Source organism: Euprymna scolopes, chromosome 19, assembly GCF_053919585.1.
Source record: "Euprymna scolopes isolate OS-2025 chromosome 19, ASM5391958v1, whole genome shotgun sequence".
NCBI lineage: Eukaryota > Metazoa > Mollusca > Cephalopoda > Sepiida > Sepiolidae > Euprymna > Euprymna scolopes.
In genome coordinates, this window is record NC_136500.1 from 91,496,655 (window position 1) to 91,512,333 (window position 15,679).

The following is a 15,679-nucleotide window of genomic DNA, read 5'->3' on the forward strand; positions in this document are numbered from 1 at the left end:
GTTGCGAAAATAACATTCAAGATTAGAACAGTAGTCTGAAGAATCCAAATAATACGAATTATCAATCCTCATTTCAAAAGATCCGCTTGAAGAAGGCCAGAGGTTACATCGGCTAAAACGTTACGAAAATAACATTCAAGATTAGAACAGTAGTCTGAAGAATCCAAATAATACGAATTATCAATCCTCATTTCAAAAGATCCGCTTGAAGAAGGCCAGAGGTTACATCGGCTGAAACGTTACGAAAATAACATTCAAGATTAGAACAGTAGTCTGAAGAATCCAAATAATACGAATTATCAATCCTCATTTCAAAAGATCCGCTTGAAGAAGGCCAGAGGTTACATCGGCTAAAACGTTACGAAAATAACATTCAAGATTAGAACAGTAGTCTGAAGAATCCAAATAATACGAATTATCAATCCTCATTTCAAAAGATCCGCTTGAAGAAGGCCAGAGGTTACATCGGCTGAAACGTTACGAAAATAACATTCAAGATTAGAACAGTAGTCTGAAGAATCCAAATAATACGAATTATCAATCCTCATTTCAAAAGATCCGCTTGAAGAAGGCCAGAGGTTACATCGGCTAAAACGTTACGAAAATAACATTCAAGATTAGAACAGTAGTCTGAAGAATCCAAATAATACGAATTATTAATTTTCGTCTCAAAAGTCGTTTTTATGACGTTTTTATTTAATTTTTTTAACTTTGATTTTTATGAAAATTTTTCAATTATTTTGGTGACTTATTTTTTTAATGATTTTGTATTCATTGCTGTAACTTTTATTTTACTGATTTTGTGGATGTGACCTTTACATTGATTGTATCAGATGTTTGGAATAATTCATCTCTTGTGTCATTACATGCAAGTATGAAAAGATTTAAAAAAATAAATTATCTTTCATCGACTTAAGATTTGATTGAAAATTCTTTTTAATTTACTTATAGTTCAGTATTTTAAATTTTATTTCAGAAATATTCCAAAGAACTTATTGATATTATCAAAAATATGCTTCATTTAAATCCCAAGAAAAGACCAACGATAAAGTAAGTTATGTTAAAGTTTCATTTATTCTTTTGTTTCTTTTAAACCAGAAGTAGATCTTTTTTTTTTTTTTTTTTTTTTTTTTGTAAATTTAATTCCTCGGAAGATCAGCAATAAGCAGTTCCGAACTAACTGGTTTGGTGCTAGAAAAATAATTGCCATGAATAATTAAAGCATTGAATTAAAGTTTTTTTTTACTATTATTTATCCCAAACAAGGCACAGTGCCACTTAGACGCAAGGGACTATTAGTTGGGACCATATCTACAGGCAGACTATGTAGGGAGTTGAGCAACGAGATGTCTGTTCACATTAGATTTAAATTTCTGCATGCAAGTACAGTCAGGTAAGCAGGAGACTGGGAGGGAATTCCAAAGCAGTTCAAAGAAAGAAAGTATTAGAGTAGAAGGTTTTCCAACGTCAACAGATCTCTACAGTAAAGGAGTGGGATTGTGCTGCTTGTCGGCTTGTTGGATTAGTCGGGGGGATTTACATCGAAGGCTTCGTCAAAGTACATTCCATTAAAATACTTGTAAAACAAGCACAGTGATGTTACATTCTAAATATAAAAATTTCAATAACAAATAAAGAAGTTCTTCATGCATATGTGGGGGTGTTTATATATGTTCATATTTTATGTGCTTTCTGGTCCTTTTGACTATCACAGTTTTGTCTAGTGGTTGCTACAGAAAGAAGCTTCTTTACACGAAGAAAGAGAACACAAGAAGACGTTCACTGAGTTTTCTTCAAGGTTTTTATTTGGAGAGAATAACTCAGGAGAGAGAGAGAGAAAGAGAGAGAGAGAGAGAGACTAATATTATCTTAGCTAATTATTTACTTTTTAACTTCATGACTTAATTGACATGAGTGAGGCACGCAGGCAGAAACATTGTAAGATTTGCTGAGATTATCAGGTTTTTACATTATTGGCCGTGTCTTGTTTGCATGGCTTCCATGAAGAGTCTGTTTTGAAAAACCTTTGTTTCTTTCAGCTACAAAACGTGACATTATTCATCACCATTTAACTGTTTTCCTACCGTTTGATCTGTTGCTATTTCCTCAATTTTATATCACCCATCTTCCATTGAACCCTGGGGATGATTCTATTTTATAGATCTGGGCTATCATATACTCAATGTGACCCTTGACAAAATCCACACAAACTAATTTAATCGCTCTTGACGTAGGATACTTAATATGTAACATACTGTTAAAAATAATTTGATCTCAAGACAAGAAATACAGTGTAAGCTAAAGTGGACAATAAAATAACTTTGTTTATGCATTTATTTCCAAATAGTTTTTAATTTTTTGTATGGACAAATTTTTATAACATTTGCAAGATCCATTATTGCTATGGAGACTTACCCATTCACTCATAATGGACTCTTCTAATCACTATAAAAACCTTGAGCCTAATACTTTCATGGGGAACTATCGCAACCCAACCTGAGACTACAAACGGTCTAACTGAACATGTCAGAACATACCGACGACCTTTTCTTTGTATTCACTTTCTTGTACAATACATTCTTTTCTACCTAAACCCGTTGTTCGAGTTTTTCTTTATGACCCTTTCCTAATGCTACAACAACTATTTAATCAGTTTTTAATTCTAGAGGATGGTGTCAGAATCGTCCTAGTCAGATGTGTTTGTATGAAATGCATCAGATGCCCGTCGTTATAGAATAAATTAGGGTGGGTGTTCTGCGCCTGGAAACCTAAATATCTGAAGAAATCGAGCGAGGACTGTTGATGTTAGCTGGTAACTCTCCTAGACGCTGTGTCATGATAAAACACACAGACCCTGATCTATAACAGGTTGGCGTTAGGAAGAGATGTAGAACCCGGTTCCAATTCTTACTATGTGTGTTTTTTCGTGTTAGGAAGAATTTTATGGAAATGCAGTGGAAAGGGGCAAAGTCAAAAGTAATGATAAAATCTATCCATGTATAAACTTTACTTTTGGTTATTTCTACAAAACGTCAAGAATCAAGAAGAAAAGAGTTCAAAAAGAGTTCAAAAGGTCTAGACCAATGATTCTCAATAAGGGTACGTATGGACCCCCATAATCCATGTAACATTGCTATGGATTTAGTTTTCCTTTAAAATAAATAGATAGATAGATATAAGTCTTCTGGCTTTCTTTTTATTAATGAAAAATAGAATAAGCTATAAAGGTCCACCAACATAAATATAGAGGAAAAGAGTTTCATGGGTTGAGAACCATTGGTATAGACGAAGATATGTATGTGAGTGATAAGCTGTTACTATATTTTAGTAGTTATGACTGTGATATGTGTTGTTTGCTGAGATGCTAGTAGCTAAGGGGCTACGGCCAGAGTTTGTTTGCTTCCCAAGAATATGCATAGCAGTTAGTGAGTAACACCGTGTTTTGTAACTGGCATAAGTTTATTGGCAAGTTGAGTCTTTCACTAACGACAGTGTTTGGGTTCTCCCTTATATAGTTACTGTTATCAGATTGACCCATCTGTATAAAATATTTCAACCAAATAAATATTGAATATTTCAGAGATCATTTCTCTGATACTGTTATTGTTGTTATTCATGTGAGAACAGGGGTTCCACAGAATGAAGTTCACTTCTTACCTCTATGGGACAATGTGTTGTTGTTATTACTGGTCGCTGGTCTGCTATCTCGTTGGGGAGTGGTCACTGTAGACAGATTCATTAATGACAACAAGTTGGACTGAAGCTTCAATCTTTTATTAAAGGCAAGCCTATATCTCGGACCCTGGTTGTCGGAGAGCCAAACCTCCGATCTACATTCTCTGCTGCCCAAAACCAATCTCAACCCCCCACGTGGTCATCAACCGGAAGCCTACAACCACAATTCCCGTGTCACCCCTAATTTCCGGTACATTCTCTCTAGGTTGATACCTGCCAAACCTAACCTTTTCTGACCCTGCCAACTCGCTGTTGAGAAATGAAAATATACTTACATAACTTTCTATTTCTAAAACTACCTATATAGCAATTAAGCTGGGATTCCTAATACTACATATATGTATATGGCCAACACAGATGTTTGCTTGCAAAAATTAAGGGAATGGTGAGAGCAAGAACCAAAGGTTGCAGTATTAGACCTATGCCAAGCCTACTTACAAATACATGTTGACAAATCTCTTTGCTTATTCCAAATAGTGGAGATCAAGGGACAATGATATTGTGTTACCCGCCTCGTATTTGGGCTCAATGTTTCCCCTTTAATAATACAGGCCATTGTTAATGCTGTCCTCAGCCAGGATGAGATCATAAACACAGTTACATCTTTTTATATTGACGACATTTTTGTGAATGAGAGTGTGTGTTCTGCAACCCGTGTCAAGGAATATTTGGAGAAGTTTGGTCTGGCAAGCAAGACCCCAAAACAGCTGAGACTGGGTTCACGCATGTTGGGATTACATGTCCAGAAGGAGCAGGAAAAAGTGTTGTGGTAGCATGGAAGTGACTTTCTAGTAGTTCCCAATAGACTTATCTATTGAATTGTATTTTCAGTGTGTGGGAAACTGACTGGTCATTTCCTAGTGGGTGGCTGGTTAGATGTCACCACAGCGTCTGTAAAACGAAGGGCAAACACTATAACAACTGAATGGGATGACAAAGTGCGAGACCAGGACGATCCAGTGAAAGGTGACTGGTGTATCTGTGGAGAAGATGTTACACTGGGTGGATTCTAGTTCCATTGCCAGAAGCGTGGTTGTGGAAAGCAATAGTTCTGTGGTGGATGATGCAAACTGGGTCCGAGCGGTACATGAAGACAAACATATAAATTTAACTGAGCTTGATGCTGTGCTGCAAGGTGTCAATCTTGCATTGCAGTGGAAAGCCAAAACCATACATTTACGAATAGACTCTGCATGTGTATATCGGTGGATAACTAACACATTGTCTGGTGTGAAGAGGACGTTGTATTTGTAAAGTTAGTCAACACATTAATAACTGAAGCTGAAGTACAGACGATGATTGGGATTACACAGAATGCCAATCTATAGATCCAGCCCCAGTTCACTGGGAGGCTGAAAATTGGAGCAGGGTTGGTACGGATAACCCATTTCGGCACTCAGTTGTACATAATGTTGATAGACAGACCTTAGCCATTTTGCCATCTGGAAGCAGTTGCACCAACAATATTCTGCTAGCGTCATTAAGTAGTTGGAGATTGTATTTTGTGAAAAGGGGCCACCAATCGAATTGCTTACGATAATGGCGCAGCATTTTGCGGAAAGATATTTGCTGAGTTTACATGGATGTGGGTGTGCACATTTGATTTCAGTGCACCCACATACCCACGAGAAATGGAATAATCGAAAGGTCCCATTGCACAATAAAGCACAAGAACAAGGTGTACGATCTTGGAGGCCGTGGTACTGGCACAACATTACATCCAAGGAAGATAAGATGGCTATGACTGCACCTGTTAATGTACTTTATTTCGATAAAATCTGTGTCAAGAGTATTGATGAAGTGGTGGAACATGACAATGCAGTTACTAATTCGTACAAGGACTCCAATTTATGGTCCCCCCTCGCCAATCCTTCATGAAAAACACCCGTCTAGCTGAATCCACTGTGAAAAATTTCCCCCACTCTTTATCTGTGCCTAAATCAAAACGTAGATTCCATGAACAAAGCTTCTTTCTTAGAACTGCACGCCTGTGGAACTCTGTTCCGTCTGCCTGCTTCCCACCTGACTACAACTTGGATGTCTTTAAGTCCAACGTTAACAAATTCCTAATGAACCGCCCTCTTAAGTAAACACTTCATTAAATCTCCACACTAACGTACTGTACTTGCAATAACCCTTATCCCTGAGTAGCTTCCGGGCCTTGATAAGTGGTGACCACTGTGTAAAAAAAAAAAAAAGATGTTGTTTGGGTGAAAAATCCATAGGAAAAATGTTCAACACTGATACGGTGACGAAAATCAATAGCCAACACGCTGTCTCAGTTGATGGACCACCACGCCACGTAAAGAATGTGCACCCTGTGTGTCAACATGATTGCTTAATCCATCCATGATGAAATTACCTCATCATCAGATGAAGCCTCTACTGCTGTACAAACAACCACATGAAGGAAGCTCCTCAGAAGATGATGCACTCAACGATCCAGAGCAGGAAGAGTTCAATAATGTGACAGAAGAAAGCACCACTGAGGTGAAGTACCAGGAAAAAGTGGTCTGCCCAATATTGTCATTTGTGTGATCTCAAAATCAGACAGGCGTATGACGAGCATGAGCAGAAGTGCTCAAGAATTTTATGCCAATGTCTAAGTCAGGACTACCAACTGCAAAAATGAGTTCGTCTAAGGGCCATAAAAAAGCCAATAACAGTCATTCGGCGAGTAATTGCCAAGGTTATTCTGGTTGCATGTCGTGTAAAGTCATTGCATTCGTGATTGTCGAATCGTCAGAAGTGTTCAGGTTCGAATCAATGGAGCTGTTCGGGATCATGTCATGCGAATGTTTGGAGACGTTTGGGTTTGAATTGATGGTGTTGTTTGGGATCGTGTAGTGTTGAATCAACGGAGGTGTTCTGGGATCTAATTGATGGAGTTATTCAAGATTGTGTTGGGTCGTGCGGACGAAGTTGTTTGGGACCGTGCTGCTGCATGTGATAACAATTTTTTTTTCTTTCTTTCTTCGTGAAGCAATTTATTCATAACTGAAACTTGGTGAATAAGTCATGCACAGGTTTATTTGTACTAAATAGATTACAGATTGTATTGTGAATTTTATTAATGGTTCCATGGATGGTATTTTTTAGGGATCACCATGTAGCAGATGATATTGACAAAAAGCAACTCTATCCAAATTGGTTACACTATAGATATGCAAAGGAAAGCTGATTTTGTGTACAGAAACCCTCCCCTGATCAACAGTAACAACGCTCATATCCACCAGCCAATAACCTCAAAAGATCCCGAATTTACCTAATCCATTTCTAATTCTAGCTATTACACTAACATCTTCTCCATCCTGTGTCTCAATGGTATCACCAAGTTAACAAATTTTCTGCACAACCTCAATAACTTCACACACGGACTAAATCTCGATTCATTAAAGATCATTATGAATCCTAAAAAATATTCTGTATTAACAGGGAATTGCCCGGAATTGAATGATGATCAACACAAATGTTTTACACTCTTATATTTTTATAGTCATCTAAATCAATGAAATCGCCCATTTTTCAATCAAATCGATTAATTGCCTGTTCTAGTCGGGGACCCATCGCGGTACACTGGGAGAAAGCTTCACGTGACTCCTTGCAGTGACAGTTCACAATACATTGTAGTCTACATTGCACTGTAGAGAACCAACTGTTGATTTTATAAAATTATTTTTTATATATAACGGCTTCAATTAAAGTTTAAAATGCAAAAGTCAAGTATCATGGTTTAATTATGCTCTAAACAGAAACATTCATTTCGAACACACCCCTGTCATATTAGAGAACTTAATGTTGATTTTATATGTCGGGCCTTTCCGTTTGTGTGATGATAAAATTTCTCAAATGTACTTATGGCGTTAGGCTGTTAACTTTGGTAAAAATAGCCTGTTTCTTCTTTCATCGGATTTTTTTTATTATCGATACTTATCGAAGACATTCTGATACTAAACCTATCTTAGAACACTGCCAGATACATAAAGTACATTTGTGTGAAATTTCATAAAAATCGGCCAAGCCATTCCAGAGTCTATCGGGAACTCTCTCTCTCTGTGTTTCACACACACACACACACACACACACACACACACACACACACACACACACACACACACACACACACACACAGAGTTCCTTTTATATGATAATAGAGTAGAGATAAATAAAACAGCAGATGTATATGTGTGTATCTTTATATTGTGTGTAAATATTTAACCAATAAACTGTTAAACTACTGCTCGCATAACATTGAAATTAACAGGAAATAATAATCATGCATCAAAGATCATTTATAACAAGTAAAATAATGTATGTATGTTGTATATGAGAGAGGACAGATTCCGGTAATTAGAGAAACAAAATAAATAAGATCGAAAATAATATTTATTAAAGGAAAAGGCTAGAACCGAATCCAGTAATCAGAAATTTAGAATATTACATATTGCAATTTAAATACAATCGTACGAATGTGGAGCATTGTCCATTGTGTTAGAAATAACGATACAACTAGAGGTCAGAGTTAGGACAATGGAAACCAAATTAAGGAATGCCAAACGTGTTGGAGACATATGTGTATGTAAATCCACGTGAGAAAAACATTCACGTGGTTAAGCACGTTTCTGACGTCACAAAGAAAGATAGTTCCAAACATATATAGAAGTTAGGAGTCAGTCAGAGTTAAGCAAGAGAGAATTCCGAGGGTTGTGGAGTTGACAGTTAGAGTCAGAAGAGCGAGTTAGTCGGAGCCCTTTTGGGAATGAACCTGAAAGGGAAGAAAGACAATGTAATTCTGCAAGGCAATCGAAACTCTGATCGTCTCATCCAACTGGAATAATAAATATCATCATGTTATTTGTAAGTCTTTGTCATCGTTTCAACCGAAAAGGTAATGTGTTTTGTGATTCATCTTGTAAATGAACATTGTATGAAACCCCTCTTCCAAAGTGTTAACGGTAGCCCTCATAAACAATGAATCTTTTCCATGTTAAAAAGAACTGTCCATTTCACATATCTATAAATATGAACTCTCAACAAATAATTGTCATCATCGTCGTCGTCGTCGTTGTTGTCGCCGTGTACACTGTTATATAGATGTCTTATCGTCCGTTATATGTCGTCCCTGATATGTACCTGTGACTATGACTCAGCCCTCCCCTAAACAACACGCATACAGAAATATGTTTACAAGTTGAAATGTAAAATGTTTAATTCAGCTTGCCGACATATTTCTATTACTTTTGCGCATGCGTAAATTCAGAGGTAGCTTGAAGTGATTTAATTTTAAATCTTTCTTAACTATCTTGCGATAGCTGAAACAGTAAGAAACATGGCTGAAGCACTAAATGTTTTGATTTTGATTCTAGCTGATGGCACCCAAGTCATTTAAAAAAAACTTTTGAAATCAGTACTATACATTATGTATAATGCAATATTCCACAGAGAATTGGCCCTGCGTGAGTTAAAAAAATATATATATTTAAGCGTATTTTACAACCAGGTAAGCCCAGGCGCCTCCTTTTCCGCTAGTAATGAAATAATTATTGATATATATATATATATATATATATATATATATATATATATATATATATATATATATGTGTGTGTGTGTGTGTGTGTGTGTGTGTGTGTGTGCGTGTGTATATGTGTGTGTGTGTGCTACAACTTTTTTTTTTTAATCCTAAATGCTAAGCAATTATGTACAATATAGAAAATATACATTAATAGAATTCAGGGTAATAGCAAAATTAAATCAATCATCTAATAAACAAACCATAAAACAGGAATAATTAATTTATAAACTTTCGTTTTTTAAAAGAATATACAGATTTGTTAACCTCTATGTAGTCACTCGCATATTCATGACTGAGTATATTAAGAAGTTAGTTTTAATAATTTTTAAATAGAAAAAGTACGCTTTTAATATCAATGTCAGGGCCAGAAATAAAATCTCAACTTATATATATATATATATATATATATATATATATATATATATATATATATATAAAGCTGAATGTGTGTGTGTGTATGTCTGGTCACGAATAGGCTCCTATATGATTGACTATTTTAAAAAACTGATTACATATAATGATAGAAGATGTATCAAGACACAGGAATGGGTATGTTTGATCTGGCAGAACGGTGGTTCATAAAAATTGTGGGGTCTGTGTTCGCGCCTGGTTCACAAAGTATGGAAATAAAAATTAAAAAAAAAACAAAAAACGTTTACAAGTGTTTTTGATATAGATGTACATAAGAATACTTTGATAAGTATGTTTTAACTTAAATAGGGATGGTATAATAAAATTGTGGGGTCTGCGTTCGCGCCTGGCCTCTATAGAATGGAAATAGGCACAAACTTTAATAAAGATTTTTCATATCTATCTGCATAAGTATATTTTGATAATTATGTTTCAGTTTGAAAAAAAATATGGTATAATAAAATTATGGGGTGTTCGTTTGCGCCTGACCTCCATAGAATGGAAATATGTCACAAACTTTAACAAGAATTTTAATATAAATCCACGGAATATTGTGATAAGTGTTTCAGTGTGAACAGGTATGGTATAATAAATTATGGGGTTTATCTATTTCATTTTTACTTTCATCATATTTTGCTTTAGTTTTGATACCCCCAAATTCGAAGCTATCTCTTTACAGTCCTTCCTTTTCATAACCTAACATACTTTCATAAATCAGAGTCCATTTTCTTTAAGTTGTTTTTGAACCCAGTCAACGACGGGTACTTTTGCTAGTATATATATATATAATAGAAGATAATAAAACAGTTGGTTGAAAAAAATAATATTTGTTTGTAATTTTACAGGGATTTAAAAACGCATCCTTTTCTTGAAGAATCTTTGAAGCTGAATGATGCAGAAACCATCCAGAAAAATGCTGCAAAATCCGAGCGTGGAACATTTTTTCAGGCCAACATAGGTTGTTTTTTAATTGATTTATTTGACCTACTTTTTTTCTTGAACGAATGAGGACTTCTGTATTCGCCTGTTCCCATCCTCGAACCTCGCCATACTATTTTGATTATTATTTTTTAATATATAATCTGCAATTTTCAAAATCTAAATATAACTAATTTTTTTTAGCCCGTTAAAAATTGGCACACGTTATAGACGTTGACTTAGAATGAGTGCTATATGTCAAATTGATGGTTGAATATGGTTAAATTTGTGCTAATTTTTGCATTATATACTAAATATTAATCATTATTAATCCCTAACTGTGCATCGAATGGATACTATAATACTTACTTCGCTGCATCTTATAACAAAAATCCATACAAGATTTCAGCTAGATCAGATCATTAGTTTCCGAAAAAAAGTGGAACATAAATACTAATCCCTGTAAATCCTTGGTAATTCCTAACTGAGCATTGAACAGATACCATAATACTTAGATTGCCGCACCTTATAATAAAAAATAGCCATACAAAATTTTAACCAGATCGGCTCAGTAGTTTCCGAGAAAAATGAAACGGGGAGATACGTAAAAAGATAGACTAAGAGAAATATATTATAAAAGATTCATGGATATCTAGCAGAAACTTAGACCACACGATATTATTGTAAAATTTCCTGACACAATAGTAATACCACCATTGCTTTCTTCATAGACTTTTACTCTAAACATAGGATAAATTAATAAAAAAGGAGAGATTTACTGGTTTCGTTCGGATAAACGAACGTCTTCAGGAAAGATGAAGATTTTAAATGTATTGAATAATGGCAAAACACAGGAAAAAAAGAAAATGCACAACAGGATGTTTTTATATCACATGTGAGAGCATTTGAACATATTAGTAGTCAAAAAATGAATGCATTACTGAATCATTCCTTCATCCTTCAGTAATTGTTGATTACTTGCTTGCCGATCAGACAAAGACATACCAGATGTCGGCCATCTCTTAAAAAAACCTTAAAAATGTCATCTACCATCTACCGGTTAATTGAATCAATGAAAAACGAATAAAATCTGAAAAATCCAAGAAAACTCATTACGTTAAAAATCTAAATGTAAATATATTTTTGTTTTACTGGAAAATAGTTTGAATTATTTTAATATGGTAGAGCAACATGCTCAAAATCTGGTTCAGTTTTCTTTATCTAATCGACAACAATTACTAAAAGAGTGGTCCAGTAGTTGTGCGAAAGTCTCAGATCGCACGGTACGCCACCGGTTGTTAACAAAAGGATTGATGTCAAAGAGGCCGGCAAGAAAGTCACTTTGACAAAAAAAAAAAAAAAAAAAATTCAAGATCGCTTAAATTTCTGTCGATTAAATTTAATGATCAATTAAATTTCTGTCGGATTTGTAAAGGGTATACTGTGAAAGACTGAAAAAAAAAAGAAGAAAAAAAAGATTTTTTCCGATGAATCACCTTTTAGCTGCTTTTTAAATAGTGGATCAATTTGTTTTAGAAAATGTGTTGGAGAAAAAATTCCATTCTGACTGCACAGTATCCACAGTAAAGCATCCAGATCTTGTGCATATTTCTTTTTTTTTCAGCAAGATTAATGATTGTACCCAAAGGTACATCAATGAATAAAGAAATGGTATTGAATATCATAAATACTTAGTCTTTACCGGTTAGAAGAATTAATTGAATCAATACAGAAATAAGGCAAATTAAGTATTACATTTATAAAAATAGGAAAAAGAGCGATTAAATTTCTATCAAAAAAGTTCGATTACATTTCTGTCAAAAAATATCATATTAAAACGTGTTTTGCGACCGGACAGGCCGCCCGGCGTGTTGCCCGGTCGTAAGACACGTTTTAATACAATATTTTAATTCATACAGATTACGCATTTACTATTATAGAGACTATTCTCTATCGATTATTATATCCAACCTAATATGAAAACTAAAAGAATATATATATATATATATATATATATATATATATATATATATATATATATATATATATATATATTTTTTTTTTTTCTTCCCTGATCTTTTTTATTTATAGTTATGTCTCGGAAGTAGAGTGAAAAGCACATCTTATTTTTCTTTTATTAATATTATTATTTTTTTTTCCTTGTACACATGTTTGTGAATTATTCCATGGATTTCTGCCTTTGGATTATTATGGACCATCTTCTTCCAATTACGGGATTTCCTTGGATTTTATTTGTACAAATGGAAATTCTTTTCACTTTCTTGAAGTTTTACATTTGGATTTTACCGTCACTGGATTTTTTTTATCTTCCACCAGACTATCCATTCATGTGTAATCACCTTTTTCTTTACCATATTCCCTCTGCTTAACTTATTTTGTTTTCAAGTAAGATCTTTGACTTACTTGTTGTTTCATCAAATACTTCTGCATGCAAAATCCGATCTCGCATTTTGCTAATTCCTACCCTCTGATGAGAAGGAGAGTATTTCTTCGAAACTCCGCGGATTAAGGACTATCCATTTATCTAGTGTTTCCTTTTCAGATTAAATATGTTTTTAACTCATTTCAAAGTGTTTTTTTAACATATTTTATTAACTGTTTGCTCATATATATATATATATATATATATATATATATATATATATATATATATATATATATATATATATATATATATGACTTGGGTGCCATTAGCAAGTATCTAAACCAAAACACAATACAGCACAACATCCTCATTCATATATATATATATATATATATATATATATATATATATATATATATATATATATATATATATATATATATATATACAAGACTACCCATGACCCGTTGGGTCAGTATGTTATATTAGTTATGGAATTCATGTATGAGCGTGACACTTGTGACGTAAAGAAAATAGTTTTTTTTTTTGACATAACAGAAACATTTCTATGAAAGTATATTAAAATGAAAAATCATGGACAGATCACTCAAACATGAAAAAAATCCTCCCTATTCGTGTAAAGTTACCTATTTTTCTGAATAATCGATCAAAAATCGAAAATTAAACATAATTTTCCTACGAATCGAATGCCGACGAAAATCATTTAACAGCAAAAACGCACATGAACTTACCGATGAGAAATATAAGAATGATAAACCCATATTGGAATCCTTCAACCAAGTTATAGAAACTTAAAATCAAAAAATAAAAAATAAAAATAATTAATAAAATCTGAAGCAAAAAATAAAAGCTAAATAAATAAAATAAAATAAAACTAATATTGAAACTGATTAGTAAATGTGTCAACAAATTCACCGTTCTCACACAACTATTTTGTATCTAGAAATGTAAACAAAAAATAAAAAAAGAAGGAAGGAAGGAAGGGAAAGGAACGGATAGAGAGTAGTAGTAGTAGTAGTAGTAGTATTGGTTTACTACAATTGTTCTTATGTTTGTCAACGGGTTAAAATTGTTTAGTTGTAAGAAAATAGCGACAGTATAGTTGTAATAAAGAATAGTTGCAAAACATCTCCACTCTTCCCATGTTAAATAATAATTTCGAAATAATAACGTTAATATTTCAGTGCGCAGGTCAAAATCTGCAAAAGAAGCGATTTGTGTTTATTTATTTACGCTGTTATGGGTTAATGTTTATGCGCACATGCGCAACCGGATGTCGTAACCCGGAAAGTGGGTTACATCATTCGTTACAAGCTCATTTGAGTGTTATAATTATATATATATATATATATATATATATATATATATATATGTATATATATATAATATATACATATATATATGTATATATATATGTATATGCATATATATATGTATATATATGTATATATATGTATATATATATGTATATATATGTGTGTATATATGTATATATATGTATATATATGTATATATATGTATGTATATGTATATATGTATATAGTAAGTTATAAAATATATATGGCGATTAAGCTACACTGAATATTCCTCGTTTCATCCACATTAGGACTCTTCAGGCTTATTCTCTATGTATTATTATATCCAACCTAATATGAAAACTAAAATATAAGTCTGAAGAGTCCTAGAGTGGATGAAACGCGGAATATTCAGTGTAGCTTAATCACCATATATATTTTATAACTTACTAACTACATATTGAGCACCTTTTAAGTAAATACTTAAAGTTTACGCATAAATTTATATCTTCGTATATTAATTTTATGTGAATAGATGAAGTAGTTATATATGTATATATATGTATATATGTATGTATGTATATATAGATATACATATACATATATATACATATATATACATACATATGTATATATACATGATGATTGCCACGTCTTGTCAGACGAGTGCCACTCCCTCAGACATTTAAAATCCATGAGCCCAAATGCCTGAGGGAGTATCTATACAGAGATTACAGAGTCTTAGCTTTATACGACAGCTAAGTCTCTCTCTCTCTCGGTTCAAAATGTTGAGATCCAGCAACAAGCAAGAGCAAGATAGCCAGCAACAAATTAAACTGCAGACCAGCTTAATGCGGGTACTGGTCTCCCGCTTTATGGTTTTTTAAATCAGAGATTTGCTTCTCCTAGAGAGGTTGCCTCCACCACGGCTTACGGGAGCCCTCTCCACCCCAATACACATATACACACACACAAATATACACGGTGCTAGTTGGCCGTTGACCCAGAAAAAGAGTTCATTCGCCCTTTGAATACATGTTTATACATACATATATATACACACACACACATATATATATATACACACACATATGTATATACACATATATATATATATACATATACACATATATATATACATATATATATATAAAATTTATCTAGTGTTTCCTTTTCAGATTAAATATGTTTTTAACTCATTTCAAAGTGTTTTTAACATATTTTATTAACTGTTTGCTCATATATATATATATATATATATATATATATATATATATATATATATATATATATATATATATACAGGGTGACCCCCCCAAAAAAACGGGCCCCAACTC

At 33.5% G+C, this 15,679-nt stretch overlaps 1 protein-coding gene across 1 annotated transcript in view; it reads left to right on the forward strand.

Moving 5' to 3' along the window:
• The window catches only part of LOC145239836 (serine/threonine kinase-like domain-containing protein STKLD1), a 91,331-nt gene that overhangs the window by 44,845 nt on the left and 30,807 nt on the right, over positions 1 to 15,679 (forward strand). Inside the window, exons 9-10 of the mRNA XM_080103384.1 lie at positions 977 to 1,050; positions 10,568 to 10,680. Coding sequence (XP_079959510.1) covers positions 977 to 1,050; positions 10,568 to 10,680 — 187 coding nt within the window. The remainder of the gene's footprint in view (positions 1 to 976; positions 1,051 to 10,567; positions 10,681 to 15,679) is intronic.